Below are 27,446 nucleotides of genomic sequence, written 5' to 3'. Positions count from 1 at the left end.
CAGTAGCGCGCCGAAATACGCGCATAACGCGCGTGTTCTACTCTCTTAATACTACACATTAAAAACATCGCGTATATATGTAATAAAAAAAATATTAAATAAAAAAAAATAAGAAACAATATCTATTTTAAGTGCTACAGCAAATACATGGTAGGTAAGCTCCATTAAAGAGTTTATTTATTTTTTTAATATTATTAAATAATTAAATAGTGTATTAGTATGTGTGATTTATTTAAATTCTTATAACAGACCAATACAAATATCAAACGAGTATAAGCAATGGTATGTGCGGTTTATCTAAAAATAATTACGTCCGCGCCAGAATAACGCTTCCCGTGGTAATTACAACTGCCTCATTATTCACACGGCAACATACCTAAAATACACTATTATATTGCGTGCATACATCTATTGAGTATCAGGGAAATCACTTCAAACAAGGACACAAAATATTAATAAAAACTGAAAAAAATAACACAAGACTTAAAAAAAAATTATGTACAGTGTATGAAAATATATATTTTTATTTCTTTGTTTGTTTTAATTTGAGCAAATTATTTTTTATTACAAATCAAGAAGACAAAACACAACACTTTTATTTATTTATTAATTAGATGCACATAACAAAATCTTTTTAACGGTGATACCGTTACAAACTACCGATACAGGCACGAACATAAAATTGAAATATACGACTACGCTACTGTATTATTCATGTCAATTTTTCTCCCCTTAAACAAGTTTAAAAGAGCCTATTTGGTACTCCACCTTCATTTCAATTCGCAATCCTATTCTATATGAAATTTATATAAAACTATTGACAAAAACAGGTGGAACCAGAAGGCTCATAAAATCGCCATCTGAAAAGTCATATCCGAGGCCTTTATGTACAAAAAACACGCCTTAGAAATACTTGATACCTTGAAAACAAACCTCAATATCTACATATCAATATCCCTCTAACCATCCTCACATGAGAAGTAGTAGTATTTTATAGAACAAACATTATGAAATAAATATTGTATGCATATTTATGTTGTCTGTGGAGTGAACCACTTCAAATTAATGCAATAATTAAGCTCAAAGCCTATATATTTTAAGATAACTAAACAAAATGTTTACACTGGGTAAGTAAACGGAAATCTTACGTAATATTTAAGTGACTATCTAAATCAATTTAACAATAAATTTGGAAAAAATAACATATCATATTAAAAAAAGTTTATAAACAAATATAAACGTAAACATTATTATAAGATACAAATAATTACTTACAAAATTTGGAGCAAAAACAATTTGTATATTGATTATACCGTATTTGCGTACAAATAATTTGTGTCCAGAATTAGTACCTAAACTAACTTGAAAACATTTTATAATTTCTTATTACAAAATTAAAAAAATTTCATTCCCTTTTTTATGCAACTTAGAATGGCAAACAAGCTGACGGCCCACCTGACGAAAAGTAGTAACCGTCGCCTATAGAAATGAGTAGTACCATGGACATAACAGAGTATACTGTTTTTCCCATGATATTCGCCATGTGTTGCCATTCCTGAGAACTTATTCCTTATTCCTCTGTACTTTGTAAATTCACTGCCATATCCCATCCTTCAAACCGAAACACAGCCATGCAAATACAATAGCTTCACGGTAGAAATACGAATAGGAAAGAGGTGCCTAAGCTAACGCCTTTTGTACAAAGTCTCTCTCTGGTCTATGTACAACATTTTAGCATTACAAATAAAAGCACTCCTTTACTTATAACTGGTGATCCGGCCCGACTTTGCATGAGTAAACAGAATTTTCAAAAATAATATAACCTGAGTTACTCGCTGATAATGTAGCTATAGGTGAGTCCTCAGGAATGGCAACGCATGGGGGGTATCATGGGCGAATCAGTATATTATGTCCATGGTACTGCTCATGTCTATAGGCGACGGTTACCACTTTCCATCAGGTGGGCCGTCAGCTTGTTTGCCATTCTAAGTCGTATAAAAAAAAAGATGAAAGACTTTTTTAAAATTGGCTGAGTAGTTTTTGAGTTTATCCATTACAAACAAACAAACAATCTTTGCTCTTTATAAAACTAGTATAGATATAGATAAAATTGTAAATATGTAGTAAAAGATATAATTCTATTCTAACTAGAAAACCTCGACCCAAACTTATATAGTAGATCTAGTTAGTTTATAAGTAACTCTTTGTAGGCTTAAACGACCATAACCCTAAGAGTAGTAGGTAAATTATTCTTATGTCGAAGCCAAGTAATACTTGTTCACCTTAATTCGTAATTCATTATCATTGTTAGTACGTAAAAGGCAATGTTCAAAATTCATAACCAAATGCGTACGTCACAATGAAAATGTAAAAATATTGTTGTATGTTATTTTTAACCCTTCATAGTACCATGCGGAATTATTTTCTTGTAATAAAAATTTTCAAAAAATATTATTACTGAATAAACATATTACCATAATGGCCTATTAGCATGGTATAGCAATTTATTTCTCTCTGCATTGATATGTTATCTTGTCGACTTATCTGACCGAGAAGGTCTCACCCGTAGTGTGCCTGAATATCTTTTATGACATTTTAGGAATAAAAATAAACTACGTCTAAATTACTTTTTAATAAGTAATATTAATAATAAATTACTCCATAAACAACATTACTATCGTAATTTAACATTACTGTCCTGCTTATATAATATTATACCTCTTTCATTTTTGAGTATAAAAAGAAATAATGGCTGTTTTTCATCTATACTGATATTATAATGATATTATGAATAACATCTGAGTCCTCAGGAATGGCAACGCATGGGGGGTATCATGGGCGAAACAGTATACTCTGTTATTTCGATGGTACTGCTCATGTCTATAGGCGACGGTTACCACTTTCCATCAGGTGGGCCGTCAGCTTGTTTGCCATTCTAAGTTGTATAAAAAAAAAAATTATAAAAAGGAAAGGTTGTATTGTTTGTTTGTTTATTTGTAATGAATAAAGTCGAAAACTACTTAACCGATTTTAAAAATTCTTCCACGTATAGAAAGCTACATTATGAACAAGTTACATAGACTATATATTTTCGAAAATTCTACGAGTACCCGTGCGAAGTCTGGCAGGATCGCTAGTCCATAAGTAGACACAACAATACAGTATTCCATATAAGTTGTATTTTTAATCTGTCACCACATGGTCAATAGACAATTATAACCAATTAAATGACTCTGCTACATTGACGGAAATGTAGTAACCGGTGTTTTTTACATCTTGAGCTAGTTATTGTGAACCGAAGCGAAGATAATGTTCGTAATATACCTCATCCTTCACTGAGGCCACACCACTTTCCTGGGCTTCCACATGCAAAGGGATGTCCCAACTGACTATATAATTATAATTGACAACTGATATTCAAAAGCAGTACAGATTCACTAAATTTATTAAATAGACAAATTACAGTTCGTTATGTCGACTATATAATATTATTACAAATTATTTTATTTTTTAACTACGGCTAAAGATGAAGTTTCAAAACCGATCGAATGTATAAATAATAAAAACAAATTATTAAAATCAATTAAACACAGTACAAGTATTTTGAATAATATTAGATAATCAATAGGAAAGTTTTTGTTATATACACATACCACATTTTATTGGTCAATAAAGTCTAAATAAATAGATAATTCATTAAACACTTACCTTTAAAAAACAACTAGAATGTTTTCTCTGACCCAAAGTAAAAAGTATGAATATATAATAGTATCAAGACTGCCAATAACATTTCAAATAGGACAAATGTATGCCGTAGATATTGGCAACGGCCCAGACTTCTGACACATACTCGTAACAGCACAGTGTAAGGAACATCTAGCGGTTAAATTATGTCCCGCACATTTCGGGACACATTGCTCTGTCTAGTCATGTTCATTAAACTATTTAAAAAAAAAAGTTATTTTAGACAACTATATAAGTCCTTATTAAATATATCTTACATCATGCCAAATCTTTTACGTCTTAAGTAGAAAGAAGTTAGTACCAGAGGTCCTACAAACATACATATAAACACACGATTTTTTTATTAGTATACCATGCATTAACATATATATTATTGTAAATATTTTCTATATATAGTGATAGAGAGATAGTGTAGATAGTGTAGTCTACTCATATTATTACTTAAATTTTATAGCACTTTAATTAACGTTGAGTGCAATCGAGATAACATCATTATCCACAGGAACTAATGGTATATATTTAAGTAATACAATTTCATTAATATGCCTACAATCTCAACAGAAAATACAGTTACGCACTAAACGTGCAAAGAGCACAGAGTAACAGCTAGATTAAACAGCTTTTGGCAGCTGTTCATTGGTATGTTAACTACCTTTTTTATTTTATTTTTATACAGCTTAGAATGGCAAACAAGCTGACGGCCCACCTGATGGAACGTGGTCACCGTCGCCTATAGACATGAGCAGTACCATGGACATAACAGAGTATACTGTTTCGCCCATGATACCCCCCCTGCGTTGCCATTCCTGAGGACTCAGGTGTTAATCCTCTATACCCAGTAAATTCACGCCATATCCCTTCAACCTTCAAACCGAAACACAGCCATGCAAACACAGCTGCTTCACAGTTGAAACATGAATGGACAGAGGCAATCGAGTTTTGTACAAAGTCTCCCTCTGGTAATTTTTAGTTATTTAAAGTAAATAAATTAATAAATGGAAAACTCTTTATTATTCCCTTCACTGATATATTCCTTTATTCATAAAAATTAAAATATACAAACCTATTTTAACATTTAGAGTGTTTTGTCGATGTCTTTTAAATAAAGAAATCAATACAAAAGAAATAGTCAAAATACTTCAATAGCTAAAAAGGTTTATGACAGATTTGACGTTTTTATAAATAAAGAGGTTAGATTATATAGATAGAGTATCACAATACCGTTACCATAATGTGCATTTATAACTCATCATATGAAAGAATGTATTTACATTGTAAAGTTAAATTAAAAAATAAAAACGATTGAATATTATTATGAATATATTTAAAAGAATTATGTAAATAGTGCATATCTAATGATGCTTATCTCTACTAATTATTTTGATTTATATCGAAGTATAGACATAAAAAATGCTTTAGTTTTAAATCATTAAAAACGGCCGCCATTCTAATTTATACATGTATATTAACTTATATGCAACATTTATATATCAGAAGAAAATAATTTCTATCTAAAATTTAAGAAATCGACGTGATCTGGAAAATTATTAATCCATAAACTTGCAACACCGAAAAAATGGCGCGTTTTGCTTCATTTAAAAAAATATGCATCAAATTGAATTGACATATATTTACACTCGATGCTCAACCTATATAATCCAAGTTTACAAATTACATATGTTAACAACATTTACACAAAAATAAATCTTAAATTTTAATTATATTTTACTCTTGTTATTTCACCCAATTTCATAACCCATTTATAAGTATGCAGTCTCCAGAGGCTAATAACTTTCCGAATTTATAACTATAAGTCAGTACTTACCAGCCTTTTACATCAGTATCTATGCTAATAAACACTGCGGTCATTTCTAGGTCAATATAAAATCCCACCTATCAATTAATTTTGGCCGTAGCCTGCTGAACTTGAACTTAGAATTACATGTTACAGTCCACTGCAAGGTTATGTCATCAGAATGATAACCATATGTAAAATAGGTACATCAATAATCTTTATATCGAAGTTTAACCTCACGACAAGATTATAGATTCGTAAAGAAAACCAGTTTTTTAAGTTAGACCTTCAAGAATATAAATGTAAAAAGCACATCAAATTTGTGAATTGTAAGAATTAAAATCTAACAAATTGCTAAAGTAAATATGTCTTCTACAGACGTTCCCGTATGATTTCCTACACATTACACGAAATCTACAAATATACAATATAATCTATAAATATATAAAAGACAATTTTAACCATAAATGCTTTTTTATTATAGTTATGTAGGTTACATAGGAGTGGTTCGTGGTATAGCAATGCATATAATTAGGGCCAAGTTTATGTTATGGGATAGCGGTTTAGTACGTTATTATTATAACTAGTACAATGCATTAGTTGCGCAAAACATACCTAATGTATCACGAAGTAATTTAGTTCAACAATTGTAATATCCACTAAATTTTGTAAGTATAAATTTTATTTGTTATTTATTAGTATTCTGGTATATACGCGTGCATATATAACACTATATATATTAAATAAATATATTCTTAAAACGATTTTTTATAAAGTTAAAAACATCACCACTTTTGAAATTTATTAGAAAAAATACTTATAAATAAAAATTTTCTTAATACTAATATAACAGAATTGTAATTAAGCAATATCTATACATAAAAAATATTTAAGAAAAATTAATATCAGTCTTAAATTACCAGTAAATACCAAAACAATATTTTTTAGAAATGTTATCTATCTTCATGTCTATTTCGAAATCACGCAGAAACTACTTCACCAAATTGGTTGCAGTTTTTACAGTTGTATGTCTGAAAGTCTAACTTTATATCTGGTAAATGTTTCATCTATAAACGCCGTCTAAATCTATTACCTATTAAATTTCTTCTTCTGAAATTCACGCTTACAAAGTAACGGATAAAAGACTGTATTATAATAAAACTAACTAAACCGTGTTTAAAAAACCGTCGCACGAACGACATTGCAAATATTTTTTTATACAACTTAGAATTACAAACAAGTTGACGGTCCACCTGATGGAAAGTGGTAACCATCGCCTATAGACAAGAGCAGTACCATGGACATAACAGAGTATACTGTTTCGTTTATGATACTGCCCATGCATTACCATTCCTGAGGACTCAGATGTTATTTCTCTATACCCTATAAATTCACTGCCATATCCCACCCTTCAAACCGAAATATATTCATGCAAACGCAACTGCTTCACGGTAGAAATAAAAATAGGTCAGAGGTGTCCAAGCTAACGACTTTTATACAAAGTCTCTGTCTGGTTAAATAAGTCATACTAATAAATAGTGCTTTTAAAAATAAATCATGCGTTACAACAATTTAATATAGTGCCGTCGCGGCGTCGGTCTAGATTTCAGGTGTAATTATTTAGTTTTCTTAGTCCTCAGTTACACTTAAAAATATCTTAGTCATCAAAACCCAAACACTAAAACTAAGTAATGTACGCACATCCGTTTGGAAACGGTATGTCATTATTTACTAACAAACAGTAACAAAATAGCAAGGGCTTGACGGTCATAGCGCCAACTCTATTCGAGGTCTATTCGTGAGAATTTACCAAGTCAATTCACACGATGCACAAAGTAGATTGCTTTTATTGGCAAACTAAAATTTACGTAAAGCACGAGAAATATGAACGACCATTCAATGAGAAAACAATTATGACTACATCTAATGAGAATTTTGTTTTTTGCAGAAACTGTAAAGTGCCCCGTAGACGATTGCAATTGAACGAAACACAACTCCAGTGTTTTTAACTGTAAACACACAAGGATAAAGAAACCTGTACGATTAGTTTGAAATAAATACAATGGGTCGATTAAACTGGAGAAACGCTCACTGCATGGGTGGTGTTATGGACGGAGATGAGACATCGAAGTTGTTTGGAAAGTCCTGCCGTGGGAATGTATCGCCATTGTATTGGCGCATCCCAATTCTGCTATGGTCCGTCGTCGTGATCACTTGTTCAGTCAGCTTTTTCTGGGGCTCCCGTGAGAAATTCCTCATTTATATGACGCACTGGGGACTGGTGTTAATTTCATTGGAATCTCTGTTTGGAATCATTGTCACAGTCAGAAAAGTTAACAAAGAAAAATCTGGTAAGCTCGTTTAAATTTATACCTATAGTTTACCCTTACTAATATTGTAAATGGAAAGGTGATTTTATTTACTTGTTTGTTTCTTACTATTTGATACTTTAACAGCTCAACTAATTAACTTAAAATTAAACATAGATACATTTTCTTTATAGAAGGATATTTTGATCCCAGTCAAATGACCCAATCATACGAAATCGCGGGCATAGCTAGTACGCATGTTTAATTAGATAAATAGATAGACAGATTCTTTTTATTGTTTCCTCCATAATATTACAATAGTAAACTTATCATAAATATAGACAATTACAAGCAAATATTACACTGAGGAAACAATGGGCGGCCTTATTGCTAAGACGGATTCCTTCCAGGCAACCTTTGGATGGAGAAGAGTAATAAAAATAATAATAATTGACTTATAAAACGCATGTAAAATGTATGTAACAGATATAATTTGATATAATCGTGCTCTACCCATAAAAATCTCATTGCCGAACTAACGAGCCGACTATGAGAACTCAACGAATCGATGTTATAAGTATTTTTATTATGTTATTGATTTTTTTTATGCAACTTAAAATGGCATACAACCTGACGGCCCACCTGATGGAAAGTAGTAACAGTCGCCTATAAACATAAAAAGCACCATGGACATAACAGAGTATATACTGTTTCGCCCATGATACCCCTCCATGCGTTGCCATTCCTGAGATCTAAGGTGTTATGACTCTGTACCCTGTAAATTCACTGCCATATCCCACCCTTCACACCGAAACACAGTCATAGAATCACAATTGCTTCACGGTAGAAGTACGAATGGTACAAAGGTACCCAAGCATACGACTTTTATACAAAGTCTCTTGCTGTTATTAAATAAAACACAACAAGATTAAACCTATCAAACATTATATATACACGCACGCCTCAGTTAATTGATTTAGATCCGTCCGGTAGGTATTAAAATTTCCTTTACGTGCAAACATCATATAATACCATAAGAAGAGATAACTAGATGCTATATTTCAAAAGAAATAAGAAAATTCAATAATACTCATAAAGTAAAGCCTTCATCATTAGTGCAAATCTATTCATATCTTACAATAGACAAATGACATTTGAATATTGTCATTCATAAGTTCCATTGTCATATACAAGTAATTTAACTAATATACCTAATAGTGAATAATAATATTTTAGAGACATATATATATAGGTATATTATTATTTATATACTCTTGTCTAATACACTAAAACAAAATTCGAAAATAAAAAAGAAACTAACATAACATGTGAAGTGAAGGAGTACCTATTATGTATTATTATGAGTAAAAATAATACTATATAAATAATATATAATATATATAAAATAATAATATTTATATCTATACACTTATAACAAAAGTATAACATAACAATGTATGAATGTTAAAACTACAATTTTAATAAAGTCTGTATGTTTATTTCAGCATTACACAAAAACTACTGCACTAAATTGAGCACAGTAGTTTTTGTTTCCAAGATAAAATGTAGAAACGGGCTAACTTCTAGACATACGAGTGAATTCCTAGCATAGGACTATTAGTAACCATTAATAGCATCATTCCTTCATCCTACATGTTTTATTTCTCACTTATTAAATTATTACTTACAAAATTAAATTTATTAAAACAGTTTATATTTTTTTAATAAACATTAACAATTATAAAATTTTCATGAAATGTAAATTTTATGAAATATGGATTTGTGTAAAAAATTGCATAATATATTAATATACTAAACATATCCTGATTATTTTTAAAAATTTAATATTACGTACGTAAATGTTATTTTTAGTCATTAATTGCCGAGTAAGGGGATTTAATTTGCTTCGAGCGTAAAACTCAACCAACGTCTTATACTGGTAGCTTGTCAAGTTCACGTGCAAGGCTATAATGCGTTTAGCATAATCATTAGGGTCATAGAGCCGTATTCATGCGGTGCTTTGTTTCATTTTTAGAATCTTAAAAAAATAAAAGACTAAATTCAAGTTGTTTATATTGTTTTGTTAATGTCATGTCAATATGAGTATTACAACATAACTTCGTCAAATTTGAGTCTAAGAATAACAAACAAACCTAAATGTTTTAAGCAGCATGTATAGATAAATGACTAACTCATTTAACGGATTAATTAAAGATCATAGTTAATGGGTGGATCACGATTTAGAAATATTATATTTACCAAAATTTTCCCGAAAACAATACAGGCTGATGATGAAACGGCTTTACATTTTCGAAGCTATTGTCTATAGCATCGAAAAATAAAGAGCTATTTAATCTTAATAATAAAATATATTAATTAGACGTATGTTAGCATAGTCAGATTTCTATGATTATGTGAGCATCCTTTTATAGGAGGAAAATATTTTTTAAAATAAGTAAATGTACTTCATCTATTACTCTTGAACTATTTCAACAACCTTGACTGTACTGTTGACAATCTCCTCGGCTCACGCTTCGCCGATTCGACATAAATTTCTCGCGTCAGTTTAATCCAATAACTCAATGTTTTAGTACCTGTGGGCACGATAAACCCATGATAACTCAATAAATGTTCAATATTGTTAATCGATAATGGGAACAATTGTTAATTGCTACACAAAAACATAACAGATACGATACGAACAAAGCAATGTTGGAAAGTGATTGTTTACAGTGATCGTTTAATTATCGGTGACTGCAACCGTTTGCAATCATGATAATGCAGTACTTGAAGTGTTCGAAGTTACTACGTGAATGGAGAACGATTATGTTGGAGCACACGTTACCATCGGAATTTCACGTGAGCGGATGGCTGAGCAGTCACTCCTCATTGCCTTTGTTGTTACTAAGAAGTTGCCTCTTCCTGTTATCGACGAGCGTACTCATCAGCTCTATGATCTTGACCCGTATAACCTTAGACATTAAGTTCGGACTCTGGTTCATATACTTAACACACTGGAGTTTCCTTGTAATTGTCCTCAGCTCAGCTTTTTCCACTGCTGTTTCGGCCTATGCTTATTTTATTAAACCTATTGGTATGCATTTTTTCTTGTTTGACTAATGAAAATCTAACTATAACATATAAATCATCTTATTTCAATGTTCTTATTTCATCTTATTACAATTATTTTTTATTATAATTTAATACTTTATTTTAACAAGATAACAAAGACATCATAATAAACCACTTCTTCATCAATTCCTTGCTACATTAATAACATAATTAAATTATAAAAATTTGTTAAATAAATTGTCATATAATACGATATGTACAGTAAATAAGTATAATAATTTTTTCGGTCCAGTAAATAACACAGAAGGCATTTAATGTCTATTACTACAAAAAAAAGGAAACCTTACTTATACAGATAAACTTGTTCTATGTATAATGTATAACCACCACCAGAGGAAGACTTTGTACAAAAGTCGATTGCTTGGGTACTTCTGTCCCAATTGTGTTTCAACCGTGAAGCAGTTGTGTTTGCATGGCTGTGTTTCGGTTTGAAGGGTGGGATAGGGCGTGAATTTACAAGGTACAGAAGAATAACACCTGAGTCCTTAGGAATGACAACGCATGGGGGGTATCATGGTCGAAACAGTATACTCTGTTATTTCCATGGTACTGCACATGTCTATAGGCGACGGTTACCACTTTCCATCAGGTGGGCCGTCAGCTTGTTTGCCATTCTAAGTTGTATAAAAAAATGTATACTCAAAATTACTGCTGTTACTTTTTTGTCCTTCTTCCTTTTTTTTTCTATGTTAGACTTCAGACTATATATTTTCAAAATACTTTTATTCTTATTAGATATATACATATAATAGCTTTTATTAAATAATTTAGCATTTACTTCGCATAAATTGCCGACTTCAATCCTGACAAAATTGGTACTTGAACAAAATGGGAATAAATTATATCTATTTTTATTTTGTGGAACAAAATCTAAAAATATTATGTTCTGAATGAACACAATTAAGTACCTAATTATGTCAGCAACTAATATGAAGGAATACTTACTTTATAACATTTATAGAACGACTAATAGAAACAAAAGGAAATCTTATTTTAAGAAAAACATGTACGTTAAAATAAAAAATAAAATTAGGAACTGATAGGTCATTGAAACCTCCAGGTACAGCAGAACATAACGAGGACAATATAGTAAACGTGATCTTAGTACCGCGTTACTACGTGCTCGCAATAATTATTTTGTTTTACAGAAGGATAAAGTATCTAGATACAGATAATTATCATTGATGCAACAGATTCAATATTTCGAAATAAAATCTATCGGAATTAAAATTTTATCCCCTAAAATAAAGTATATAGTTCTGAACTTAGTCGATTAGGGTCGTGTAATAATTATAAGTAGAGGGATGGGCAGCAGCGTCCCTCTTAAAACACATATAAAAGCCTAACTGCGATTGCTACTGTGCTAACTGTGCTCATAGTACTCCTCATGCGTCACCATTTCTGGAGATTGGTGTAAAGACTCTTATATCTTCTTTTTTCATACCATATCGTACCCTTCAAACCAAAACAAAGCCTGTCTTCACGGTATAAGCACAGATGAGGTTTTTCCAACAGACTAGACCACGGAATTCTGCAATAAAGAAGTTTTCTTCAGGGTCGACAACACGCGTCTGATGCCCCTAATATTGCAGGCGTTAATAGGCTACGGTAACTGCTTACCATTAGGTGCGCCGTATGCTTATGTGCTACCTCACTGTTATAAAAAAAGGCACCCTTGCATATGACTTTTATATAAAATCTAAGGAGACTTCTATAAGACTAGAATACCAACATGTAGCCACAAATCCTTAATATCTTTTAACTTTCCCTAAGGAAAATATCTTTAATAAATCCTTATAGAAAAAGTTATTCAAGATCTAATTGTCAGTTGTGATTTACTCACAAATCGAACAAATCCTTTGTAAATTCACAAAACAAATTTAATGTTAAACCGTCATTAAAACTAGTAAACATCATTGACTGTTTTCAGAATCTTAACAATTATAATTGACGGGTTCAAATTTCATAACCTTACAGTCGTACTCAAGGTAACTTGTCATATAGTCGTAATTATACTTATTTGAGAAAATATTGAAAAACTATACTATTGCTTATAAAATTAATAGACTAGCATTTAATTAGAATAAATAAATAAGTATGATATATAAAACTGTTTCTTTGTTTAGATTTCAAAGTAATTTCGATGAATTTTTAGAGATTAATAAAAATTTTTCTTAAACATCGGTCGGAACTCTCATCATAACTACAATGCTCAGATAAAATGTAATACTATTAATAATTAAATTAATATTGCTTTATTCCGCCTATATGTTTTTTTATCTATGGTTATATGCAGTAAAATTATTCTCATAACATTATATATTAGACACTAACTGGTTTAATGTAACTAGTCTGGCCATAAATACTATTACGTAAGAACTTTTCTTTTTTTCAACTTTTTAATTATTTTGAATTTGGAACACGTTTATTATATTAAAAACTTCGTTCGATTTCGTACCATTTCACATATTTTTTCGTGTTCATTATCAAATTAAAATGTGGAAAGAGGTGTTAAAAAAAAAAAGGATTGCAGTGATCGCCTTGTACAAAGTGGGTATGGAGCCGTCGGTTATATTCCAGACACTTCAAAAGCTTGGTATTAGCTGTATGTTCATATATCGTACTATCAACAGATAAAACAACACTTCCTCTGACGGGGCAGCCGCGTGCTGTTAAGACTACAAAGACTGTCAATGCTGTTAAAGCCAGAATTCGTTAAAACCCCATTAGGAAGCAAAAAACCTTCAGTTCTAGATGGTTTACCCAGATAAATCATATTCTAGATTTTAAGTAAGACTTTCAGGAATACAATTGTGAAAACCGCTTATTATTAACTGCTTAGTGCAGTAGGTACTTTTTGCGTAATGTCGGAACTTATTGTTTTGTCTTCTATTTTTTTATACCACTGAGGTGACAAACAATCATACGGCCCACCTGATGGTAAACGATTACTGTAAATTATGAACGCCTGCAATACCAGGGGTATTATGCACTCGTTATTGACCCTAAATAAATCTCTTTTTTGAAGAATCCCGTACAAGAATCTCTTAGGAAAACCTCGACGCGACAGAGAACTCATTCCATAATCTAAGCGTTTGTGGAAAGAAACATTTCTGAAACCGCATTGTACGCGACCATCTCGGTTCTAAGGTATAAGGGTGTACTTCCAGTCAAAAGCGAGCTGTACAACTGTAGAAAGTACCCGTGAGCATTATAATGAATAATTCTTCTCAGTACTATTTTATTTTATTTTATTTAGTATTTTAATGGGTGTAAATGGCATAGTAACCTCGCCAGCGCTATCGGTATAAACTGGCAGGGCACCAGTGAGAGGTGATAGGTGAGGATGAAAAGACAGGTCAATTAGCCCGTCGTGACAAATTCAACGATCAATTAGTTACGATAATTCCCAGGGAAAACCGCGTGGAGGTCGACCTGATAGGGTATATTACTAACAATCTCTTCCCCCAGTGGGATACTTACTTACATATGCGTTCACTTAGAGTCAAATTGTTAAATATTTGACAGTTCGTAGACCTACAATGTAATGTCATACATTCAGCTGACACAATATTTGCAAAACTTGGAAAAACCTTGATACTCATATTAGATTTTGTGTTTAATAAAAAAAAATATCAGCAATGAATTGACGTCAAATAACCAGTTTTTGAATTAATCACACTTTTGTGTTTGCGATATTGTTACATAATCAAAGTGAACAATACTCACTCATACATTGTAACCATAAACACATAAAAAGTGATTGACATCTTACGGTTTGTTGGTTCACGCAGTGAACAAAATAAGAGGTCAAGTGTGAATCAAACGTGTTCTATAGTTAACGTTCCGAGACAGTGTCATGGCCTGCCCGGACTAGGGACATTTCGAATTGAGACAAAATTTACCTTTATGTTTAATTTGCCTGGGCAGGCTTTCAAGTATGGCTAAAGACAATCCTCTGCGTATTTGCGTCTGATCATAATAAAACCCTGTGCTGTGGTTTACGCATACTTTTAGATAGTTTATTTATTTATTTTATAAATTTAACTTAGAATTGCAAACAAGCTGATAGCCCACCTGATGGAAAGTAGTAACCGTCGCCTATAGACATAAGCAGTACTATGGACATAACAGTGTAAACTATTTCGCCCATGATACCCCCCATTCGTTGCCATTCCTGAGGACTCAGGTTTTATTCCTCTGTACCCTATAAATTCACTGCCATATCCCACCCTTCGAACCAAAACACAGCCATGCAAACACAATTGCTTTACAATAGAAACACGAATAGGACGGAGGTGCCCAAGCAAACGACTTTTTACAAAGTCTCCCTCTGGTAAGTACAAGTATATGACTTACACAAAAGGCAATTTTCTACGCGAACAAAAGTCTATTTTCTGCCCAGAATTGCGCGCTCTTTTATGTGTAATTAGATTTATATTCTGTCATCAAAACACTATTGTGTAGCTTTCACATCTACTCAATAGATAAAATATTGTAAGGATTTAATATATAGGTAGTCCTTATTGTTATAAATTTACGGTATTTAACGGTATCCCCATTCTAGTATGCGAACGCTATGCTTCTAAAACGATTTTGACAATTCTATTTGGTTCTGCTTATTAATTCTCTTATTGATAAATACGTAAAATATCTGAAGCCATAGACATATAGACATAGTATAATGTACTATGTACTAATCATAAGCCTATTTTAGCCATTGAAGGGTTTTGTCTTTTTTACACTAAATTCCTAATTTCCTACAATTTTCCAACTCTAATAGTTAAAATAAGTTTATTAAATGTTTTATTTATTTAGTTTATTTATTTATTCTTAATGAGCACATTACAAAAAATGTCTGTTACAAAAGGCGGACTTAATACTACATAGCATACTCCAGTCAACCTTTGACAAAACAGAAATGTAATTATGCCGTGAAAAAATTGAAAATTGTTACAGATAAAGAATTACACGTACGTATTGATATTGTCTTACAAATCACAGCACATACAATGGAGAACTAATGCATACTATAATTAAATAAATGTACATACATTAATACATTAACCAAATATTATTTACATGTGCAAATATATATCATATAAACATATATACAAATATAAATATACATACATACTTATAGATTATATACTATAATACCAATACACAATGATAGGAATCAAAAGTGATGCTGATGAAGATCATGAAATGCTTTCAGAACTTTTTCAAAAGATATTCGTTCTAATTATTATAAATAAAAGGGTGTAGGTTAAATCGGATGTTCTATAAATATGTACACCTACTTTATTTTTTCTTTTTTTTACACAAATTGAACGTAATGACATACAGAAAGCAGACTGTCCAACTTAATGAAAAATGGTAAACTTTGGCTATAAATATAAACGAGACTTCGATATCCCAGAATACACTGTGACGCCATGGTATCGCTCGTGCGTTGATACCTTATAATTTTTAATTACTATAAGCTCTGTAAATGTGTCAAATAGTCGAAATGTTTTTCCGGTATTTTTCATGTTTAGAATTACGCGTTACGTTACATCTTCTCTAGTTACGTACTGATTGTAGTAAATTTTTATTTGATCTGATGGTGTTAATAATTGGCTTTGAATTTAAAGAATTCCGAGTTAAAATTTATTTCAAAACTATCCAATAAAACATAACTGCATATCATAATTACATGTAAATAATGTTATAAAACATTGAGAATGCCGTAGGGCGCAATCAATCAAGTGTTATATAAAAAATGTCGTATAGTACCTACATGTTTTTTACTTGATTAATGATTTATTTTATCTATTAAAAATTTTACATTAAAAGCAATTGAAACTCAATTGCTTTTCACAAAATTCTCAATTTTCACAAAACATTAAAAATCTTCTATTTATTTCTATTTTAAATTCTAGATAAAAATGTTATTATCTTATCTCAATGTAAATCGTAATAGACTTTAATAAAATATAAAACTAGGTGCAAATTTATTGATTTAATTATAGTAGAGTTTGTTACTGAAAGTTGCTTAACTTACTAATATTATAAACGTAAAAGTGAGATTGTTTGTTTGTTTCTTACCTTATAGCGCCTAGCGGCTTAACCAATCATTATAAAATTTTATACGTACTATATGGCATAGAAAATGATACGGACAACTTTTATCCTAGTCAGTAAACACATCCCGATTACGCGGAAGAAGTCGAGGGTAAAAGTTAGTAAAATTATAAAAATATGTTTGTTGATTTTTCAGATGCTACATTCGGGTTACCATGGTACGTCAAGACTTACTGGTTGTTGTACAATATCGCTATACCGGTGTCCTTCCTCGTCTCCGGATTCTACTGGGGTCTCCTCAGGAGTAAAGGTGAGTACCTACTGAACAAAGTAATGGCAATAGCTCTAAAAGATATAACTTCAACTTATAGATATTATTCATAGCCTTTAGAAGACATTAAGAAGCTTTAGAAGAAATTTAATAAAATGATCAGAAAATATAAAAATTTACATATCTAGCTTGCAGTACCGATAGTTCTCTTATCTACAAGTTTTTTTTTTTCTTTTTTTTTTTGTACAAACACAACTGCTTCACGGTTGAAACACGAATGGGACAGAGGTACCCAATCAATCGACTTTTGTACAACGTCTCCTTCTGTAATTACTCCTCTCAGGTTTAGAGACTCTTAGACTGTGTATACCGTAGTGTAAGAGTCTCTAAACCTGAGAGGTTTAAATGGTACTAAAAATTCTTATTCTATGTTTTGTATGAACTTGCATGATAGTTAATTAAAAATAGTAACTTGTGAAGAAACGTAATCTATATATTTATATCTATCTATAGGTAACGTAAAGTTTATTTCTTAAAACAGTTATTTCTGGAAAAGGCTTTTAGGCGCTTCATACACGCGTCGCGCCGCCCTGTGCAAAGACTCCATGGTTTTCATACAGTTCAGTACAATACACACTTGCCAACGACGTGGAGGTGGACAAATTTGTATGGCACAGTATGAAACAGCGAAGTTATTGCATATAGCGGCATAACGTGTATGTGGAACGCCACGACAGTTTACCTTTTTTTTAATGGATGAAAATAGATTAGTGGCCCCGCCTACGCTATCGGTATACGCTGGCAAGGCACCAACGAGAAAGAATAAGTAAAGATGAAAAGAGGTCATTTGGCCCATCGTGACAAATTCGACAAGAATTAACCACGATTGTTTTCAGGGGATAGTATTATATTATCTGTGCCAGGGAGAACCGCGTGAAGGTCAAACTGATAGGGTATGATAGCCATACTCTATCAGTTTGGGGGGAAGGGATTGTTAATAATGCGGACTATCAGTCCCATTGCTAACAATATGCCCCATAAGGCCGACCTCCACGTGATCCCCCTGGAAACCATCGTGCTAAATTCCTAGTGTATTCATCAGAATGAAGTAACTGACCTGCCTTTTCATTCTCACCTATCACCCTTCCTTGGTACCCCGCCCGTGTATACCGTTAGCGCAAGTGGAGTAACCATTCCATTATCATCAATTACAAAAAAAAACTAACTATCAGTTTGACAAGTCCCATTGCTCTATAGCTAGCAATGGGATTTGCAATGTAAATTGGATTCCCATTTCCGCACTAAGCCTCTCATTTGGGACGTTGCAATACATTTTTCATTTTCATTTGGGACATAGCAATAGGATTTTTAAACTCCCAATTAATAACACCCACTTTATAACAGTTGATTTTGAATAACTGAAATGATTATGATATCATTTTAACTTTCCTGTGGTTCAAAGTCAAGTTTTTCTTATCTTTTGATTTATTGTTTAAATAACCATCACTAAAACTACTCTACAATATTTTTAAAATAATTAATACATCCACACTGGCTTGCAGTAGCCACTAGTGTCATGACCTCGTCTATTGATAACGATGAGGTTCAGCAGAATTTGACATTCACTTTCAATTGTCCGCGAGAATAGTTATTATGTACCTAAGCCTTTAGTAACGTTTTTATAGAAAATATTTCATGTCCATGCATAATGTTGCGTTACCTACTATATAATGTTAAAAAGGCTACAATAATAAATATATGACTATTTAATTTTTAAATATACATTAACCCTTCTGATTTATACGATAAGTATATAAGGGCTATTCTTATATAATGTAATAAGAAGATTGACCATTTTTACCTATATACAGAAACACCAAAACTATTTTAACGATACTAACATAAGTGTTCTAAAATAAGTTTCACAATCACTATTGCTATAATAAATACTATAATTTATAAAAAAAAAAAAACCGATAAAAGTCATACTTGCATCTGAAAGCCATTTACAGAAAAAAGAAATATAACAAAATACTTAAAAATCCGAAACAACGATATCTATGGTTTCAACCATTGTCTTAAACTACCTCGACTTTCTTATGGTTAAAAATTAACGATAGGTAATCCCCATAGGAGTTTGACATTCACTGTATATTATATTAGGATTTTTTTGGTAGTATTAAAAAATTACATAATGTAAATAAAGCAATATTTTTCCATGAATAAATGAAGTACTTTTGTAAAGTACATTAGAAAACCTTGCCCTTATTTTAATATAACAATTCAAATATACATTCCCATTAGAAAACCACATAATTTGGTGATTGTAGGTAACTGTTCGAATTAATTCATTTACAGGCAACTCATATTTCTGACCTGTTGTTCCTTTTTCTATGACAGGATCATAATCCCACAAAGTAATGTGACTTACTAATAAAGGATCAATTGAAAAAAATCCCTTATAGTAAGATACGTCTGTCATTAAAAATTCTGTATCCTGTAATTTAAATTTTACTGCACAATAAATAATAACAATTATTATAACTTTCGTATTTATATTTCGTACAATGAACTATTAGTTCTAGGTACACTGGCCTCTTACATAAATCTCAAACGCTATAATCGAACGAGAATAATCTGAGAGTCTACCATGAAATGACATTCTGAAGTTTCGAGCTCAATTTTTGTGTTTTATTCGTACCGAAATCAGCCCAGTAAATGGAGTTTGACATTTCATTCGTCATAAGTCCTAACATAAAAGTCCAAATAACGATATTTTAACATTTTAAATATTTTTAAACGATATGTATTATATAAACATCAAATTTGTATTTCGTTCGTGCCCGAAATATTGGAAAATGTTTCATTGTAGGGTATCTGTATTGTTTGAACTTCAACAGAATATAGTGGCTCATTTGGCCTGCAATACAGACGATCCATATTTTTTCGATGTTTTTTTTTTCTCATGTAATGATCGTCAATCATCATCACTTTTTTTACTGCCTTATTATAATAAAAATTCAACAATTTCCAGTGGGAAAGTTGGACTACTTCGCACCAAATCCAGTGCTGGACGTAATGTTACACGGAATTAACTCAGCTGTAATGTTGGTGGAGCTACTGTCGTCGGCGCACCCCAGCAGGTTACTTCACATCATGCAGCCGCTTCTGTTCGCAGGAGCTTACCTGTTATTCACCGTTATATATTACTACGCTGGAGGGCTCGATCCGTAAGTGCTTACACCTAATTATACATAATAAAATCTAAATTGTTAGCGCCTCTTGACGAAATGTATAATAATTATTTTTCCAAAGAACATGAGTCAAAAACAATAAAAAATTGTATGCCTCCCATACGAACACGACGTATCCAACTATCAGATTAGTAAAATTATATTTAGTTTCGTTGGTAGAATACTCACTTGACCTTTTTTTTTTAATTTCATCATTAGCATCCTTATGCTGAAATCACTAGCATCTTTCACCTTGTGTAATAAACAATAATATCTACCGACATATTAAAACTCATTATCTATCTCGATCAGACTAGACGGTTACATCAGTTTCCTGATTCTAATAATGGATTAGAATTCCAAGGTCTGATTAATTATTACTGTCATATAATAATTTAATTCGATAATAACTAAATAATATATTAATTAATTAATATTATTAGTAGATTATATTACAAAATAAGTTAAACAAATTACTCATAAATGAAATTAGAATTAAATTAATCTAATTTAGTTATGATTCGCACTATCTGCCTCTATTCTATTCATGTCTAAGCATGAGACTATTCTTAAATAAAATCAGACACTCTAAGTACCTCAACTTATACTAGATTAAGCGAATCATTGCCTTTAAATTTTCTTTGAGTTTTACTTCAACCGAAAGATGGACAGCATCGGGTCAATGTTTATTTTTGTGGATTCCAACCTCAACATTATGATTAGTAACTATTCTAACTGTATAGAACAATACAATGATGTCCACTTGATGTACGTACTCTTGCCTAAGAATATGAGTATTTGATTCAACAAACCTCGAGAGGCTGAATGTGAAACTAGTATTCAAAATCAATACCCAAAATCTGATCGGATATTGGTTTACATGAATTAACATAATCTAAAGGAGTATTTAAATTGTATGCATATAATATATATTGCATGAATATAAAATATAAACTAAAAAAAGAACATTTTATATATTTATACTTTATTGCTATAATTATGTACATACAAATGGCAGATTAGAGAGGTCATGCAAAATATCTGCATTATTTTTATAAAGGTATCTTGTAAATTAATTATCTAATAGATTGCTTTGTCTTATAATAAATAAATAAAGAAAAATACGATCATCTAACAACTAAAAATATCCATGCTATATTATAATTTGTCCAGGTTTTAGAATGCCACGTCGTAACCGGGAAAAATTTTTGACGCAATACTACGATCACCGGAAATTTATATTCTTCAATAAAACCAATATTGTTTAATGTGACATTTCTGATATTATAAGAACAAACAGACAATGAAAAAATATTGTTAAAAATTTAGACTATTCAAGTGCATTGGATACGAGACGTGTAAGATATCTCGACTATTTAGCATATTGTTAAGCATGTCGCAATAGTACGAGTATAACATCAGTAAGGTTAGATTAGAGGACATTCGCCGACGACCATCGATAGCGTGACCCTATTAAGTTTAAAGGAAAACACAACATCTATTACAAGTTCAAAGACCTGTTTTTTTAATAATCCTCATTTTAAACAGTTATTTTTTTAATTATAGTGGATTAATCTGGCGAACTTCTACTTCAAAATCTTTGGAAATATAGCAACATAATAATATAACACAAACAAAAATGTTCGTCGTGTTCGAAATATAAAGACAGTACCAAACCCTAAAAAAATGAAAAAACGTTATTTTTTCTGGGTTAATTTTCAAACGATTACCGATTCACACGATACCGACAATAAACGATGCCTTATGCTCAAACGCAATCCAGAATAAATTGATTAATTATCTAATTTCAACTTCAATTTTGTACATTACCCAGAGTATGTTTAAGTCAAATTGTTTTAATAAGAATGATTACAACATTTTTAGTACCTACTACCTACAAATAAAACAGATCAAGCGCAAGTAATCTCACGCTCGAGGGTTCCGTATTTAAAATAATCTGTAAATATGTTTTGGTATTTTTAAATGAAAATTTATTTGTATTTACATATATGAGATAAATTTTATAGATTTTACGTACATGTAAACGTGTTCGTACGTACACGTAAATGTGTTTTTTTTTTTTTTGTTATTAAAACAGAAATATGATAACAAGCGTTAGTATAATTAGAATTTCCACATTTAGGCCCTAACTGTGCTTAGAACCGGATTTTTACTATATTATTCACATATATCCTGATCAACTGTGATTATTTCTTTTTTTCTTTTCATAAAACAAAAAGAAATAAATGCAAATATAATATACAAATGAATCCCTTTCATATGATAATCAATTTGAACTATTTTGAAGTTTAGATGTCTCCTTTTGGACATCCAACAAAGAATATAATAATATTTTTCCAAATTAATTTCTCCAATACTATACAAGTAGCACTATAACAATGGAAAAAACGAATGGATGGAAAGAATCACTTACACCGACATAAGGGCTTTTTTAACCAATTAAGTACGGAACCCTAAAATCTTGTAATAGCTACTTACCCAATAACGACATCATTATAAAATAACACTTCACTCTGTATAAGACATCAAATGATGCCTCAATCTAACTACTGTCAAATGGTTTTTAGCAAGCGTCATTACAGCCAATGTCAAGTAGATAACGAAATACTACTAAACGAAGAACTTCAAAGTTGCACGCAAAACCTTCAAGCCATCTTATTGGTTAATTGAATTGAATTTCAAAATTTCAAAGCATGTATTGTCGCTAAATACCATACTTTTTAGCCCGAGGCACTTTTGTAATGTACAATGCAGCATGGTATGGCACAATTTTTTCTTTTAATGCAATAATCTATTCAATTACTCTAAAAAAGGTGTGTATTAAATAAATCCATTTACTACTGCAGAAAATAGTGCATTTTTTATTTTTTTTTTTATAGCTGACCAAAATTCGACTAATATATCCATTTTCCCGATGCTACGTTATATTATGGTATATTTTTTAATCAATTTGTTGAAAAAAAATCTATTAATTGCAGTAGAATAATTTCAAATATTTATCTTATACTTTCCGTTTGTAATTATTATTTTTCAGTGAGATACTTCTCAATTTAAAACTAGTAGATACTTCATTAACTTTTTCATCAACGCTATCTGTTCTTTATATGTATCTCCGCGCTTCTTAAAGATTGATTGATAGAGAATGCTTATACAATTAAGCCCGCCTTGTGTATCACATTTTATTAATAACTAAAATTTAAAATAAGTAACTAAATATGATTAGTATACAAGTACCTACCATTTCTATATCCTAAGATTTTGAGATATGAGCCTGATTGTTTATTGCTTAAACAAATATAAAGAGATTTACAATTTCGGATTTTGGGGATACAAATTGACCATGTTCTAAATGTTTTTATTTCTAACATTTCCACGTGATAATTTATAGTAGAAATTCCATAAGAGATATAGTATTTGCTAATAAATAAAATTATATGTATCTCTTTCAAATCCTAAGGTTCAGATTCGCCAATAATATCTTTATATATCTTGAGTTTTGTTCATAGATACAAAAAAATATCATAAAATATTTTTTTAAATAAACCTATTACACTTCCTTACTTACCCCCCAAAGACATATTAGTTTTACATATAGATATACAGATAGAGGAAAAGATTGATAGATAGTGTATCACTAGGCGTAACACATAACTTCGTTTGCATGGACTCAAAGATTAGATTAGATTGAATTGGTTCGAAATTCATACTTGGTATCTAATTATTTTTATTCAAATCAGAGCAAAAATAACTAACAAACATAAGACAATCCCATTTCGGATTTACTAAAGTTAATATAAAATATTTTATTTCAGGTGGGGTCACCCATACATTTACCCCGTAATGGACTGGAGTAAACCACGAGAGACGATAGTTGTTGCGGCACTGTCAGGCTTGTTCCTAGCTCTGATGCACATTGTTGTAGTAGCCATTGCAACACTGCGGGATGCAATCGTGCGGCGGTTACAGAAGGACGTCACTGGCGTTTACAACAATGCGTTCAATGCCTGAAGAAAATCCGATGGCAATGCATCAGAAAACTTACTTCTGATAGGTACCAGCGCATATTTTATAAGAATCCCTTTTATAATAGGTAGTTCATTTAAGAAAGAGGTGAAACTAGTCACAATTTCTTCTTCATTATTTGTACGTTAGTGTGGTTGTATTAATTACTGTGATCTATCTATCTATTGAAGTTTTTTTTAATTATTATATATCCAAAGAAAAGGGTAAAATTTAAAGATATGAAGATAATATAAGGCTCACGGACGATTCCACACGTGATGTTTTAATTCAAGCAGTATTTTCACTGATCAATACTTCATGTTAGATGTTGTCAGGAGACCTTTCTTTTACCAGTATAGTTTACTATCAAGCAGCTTATCAGCAATATTGGGTACTCCGAAATCGATATTTCTGCTGCCTGGACAGTGTGGATTTGGTTATACGTAGCAGCTGTTATGTTTCACTGCAAATTTTTATCATATAATTTGCAATACTAAACGAATTATGGTCTTATAAAAAATATTTATACATACACATTTAGTACATCCCTGTGTATATATATCGGATGTCATACCCATCACGTCTCTCCATTTCATCCAGGAAGCCGTATCCTGTGTTAGATGTTTGAGTCGAGACTACTTGAACTAGGTCATGCTCCAGTAGTCTCGACTTAATATTATTATAATAAAATAAATGCGAAATTCTAGATATGAAATCGACTACCTGTATGTATTCCCCTTTTATTTTTATTAGGTACTAAGAAAACAAAGATGATTTAGTAATAAGTGGTTATTGTTGCTCAATTAATTTATAGTTAAGACGATGAAGACTTGATGTGATAAATAAATAACAGACCCGAGGCACAGAAGAAAGTAAAGTTCAAGTTTAGTTATGGCATTGTATTACAAGCTAATAAATCTGGGTTATTATACAAAAATAATTAAATTTGCATTATTATGCTGCATTAAATACATAGTTTTTTTTTTTATTGAATTTATTTATTTTAATAGAAAAAGCCTAGATTTACAACTTATATAACACCATCAACCGCTACTAATAACTAACAACACTATCTTTTAATATTAGGAAACAGGATTAGGACTAGTGAATTTTTGTCTGCCTGTTTATTTCAACTGATATCTCTCTCATACCCAATTTTATTCTTATATATTAGAATAACTTAAAAGTGATATTAAATTAGTAATATTGTGTAAATGACATTTATTTCGTAAGATTAAGTATTAAAATATGAATTTTGTACAAACCGCCAGCTTTTTTGGAAATTTGAGTTATAACACAAACAGCATTTAAGTGGGTATCTAATATTAAATTCATGGATTTATTTATTTCAAATTAGTTCTATGTTTCTATTTGTGACGGTTCGGTGTGAAGTTTTATCGTCATATTTTCCTTTATTTAATAATCTTAATAGAACGCCAAAAAATATTTTTAGTTTTTGAATCTGGATTAAGGGGATTGTTTCTGTTTTTTTTATACAATAACATAAGTAACTTTAAACGAAGGGGAAAATAGTTCTATTGAACTTAATTTTATTTTGTAAAAAGAAACATTTTCTCTTTTAACACTCGATCGAAAATTAACAAAAAAAACATCTACTACCCACTCCTAAACTGCAAAATATTTTTGTAAAATAAACTTTTCACCCATTATTTTAATTTAAATACCTATACCTCAAGTACATTTATTTATTTTTTATTTAAAATCATTACTAGTATGAACAGTTCGATTTTATGGTCAACCAATAAAACTAAGATTCATTCATATCCAAAAATTAATTAATTATTAGTTACCTGGTAAATGTTATTATGTTTATTCATATTTGCCATAAAAAAAATTAAATAAATATTTACGACCTTTATTTGTATTTTTATTAATTCTTACCATGTGTCTTACGAGCTTTTTTTGTTTGAGAAATAAAATACATTTTTTTATTTTAAATAAATATAAAAATATTACTATATATACCTAACTAATAGTTATATATATATATATATATATATATATATATATATATATATATATATATATATATATATATATATATATATATATATATATATATATATATATATATTAGTTAGGTATATTGACGAGATGATTTTTTTTTTCGGTCTATTATTTACTAACTTTTACCCGCGACCTCGTCCGCGTGGCAGAAATATGTTAATTAAGATACGAGTAAAAAGTTGCCTATAACCTTCTCCATCTCATATAGTATGTGTATACTTAATTTAATAGCTATTGGCTAAGCTGTTAAGGCGCTAGAAGATAACAAACAGACAAACTCCCTTTCACATTCATTATATTTGTAAGGATTCCTAATAATTCTCAGAGACAAGTTTAAAATAAGGTACTTCTTTCATAAATAAGTATATCGTGAATTGATTAAGAACATTTCCTTCGATATGCTATTATCGCATATATGCCAGCGTGTATGCTAAATATGTTATTGTAAATATAATATATCACATTACTGATTAAATAAAGTAATTAATGAATATTGATATTAATGTCCGATATTAAATATTTCATAACGGAACTTTATATATTGAATCCCAATGTTCTGAGTAATCTTGTAATGTTTTATTTCAATATTATTATTACATAATATACATATATCTATGCACCTCTGTCCCATTCGTGTTTCTACCGTGAAGCAGTTGTGTCAAAGCTGTTTCGGTTTGAAGGTTGAAATATGGCAGTGAATTTACAGGGTACAGAGGAATAACACCTGAGGACTCAGGAATGGCAACGTATGTGAGGTATTATGAGCGAAACAGTATACTCTGTTATGTCCATGGTACTGCTCATGTCTATAGGCGACGGTTACCACTTTCTATTAGATGGGCCGT

At 30.8% G+C, this 27,446-nt stretch overlaps 1 protein-coding gene across 3 annotated transcripts; it reads left to right on the top strand.

The window, feature by feature from the left end:
- On the top strand, positions 1–26,435 carry LOC113518355 (protein rolling stone-like). Of its 3 annotated transcripts, XM_052903035.1 has the most exons (6): positions 19–150; positions 4,306–4,383; positions 7,488–7,890; positions 17,243–17,356; positions 20,352–20,547; positions 24,384–26,435. In XM_052903035.1, the coding sequence occupies exons 3-6, from the start codon at positions 7,602–7,604 to the stop codon at positions 24,577–24,579; spliced, it is 795 nt and encodes a 264-aa protein (XP_052758995.1). In that variant the 5' UTR covers positions 19–150; positions 4,306–4,383; positions 7,488–7,601; the 3' UTR covers positions 24,580–26,435. The 3 variants fall into 3 exon arrangements, with proteins under 3 accessions (XP_031769140.1, XP_052758995.1, XP_031769141.1); XM_031913280.2 differs by lacking the exon at positions 4,306–4,383 and having other exon boundaries at positions 1–150; XM_031913281.2 differs by lacking the exon at positions 4,306–4,383 and having other exon boundaries at positions 21–154.
- Positions 26,436–27,446: the final 1,011 nt, after the last annotated feature.

The sequence above is a fragment of the Galleria mellonella genome, unplaced genomic scaffold (assembly GCF_026898425.1).
Source record: "Galleria mellonella isolate WM207_F2 unplaced genomic scaffold, CSIRO_AGI_GalMel_v1 utg132, whole genome shotgun sequence".
NCBI classification, from domain to species: Eukaryota; Metazoa; Arthropoda; class Insecta; order Lepidoptera; family Pyralidae; genus Galleria; species Galleria mellonella.
Note: the sequence above shows the minus strand (reverse complement) of the source record. Positions and strands in the feature narration are given on the sequence as shown.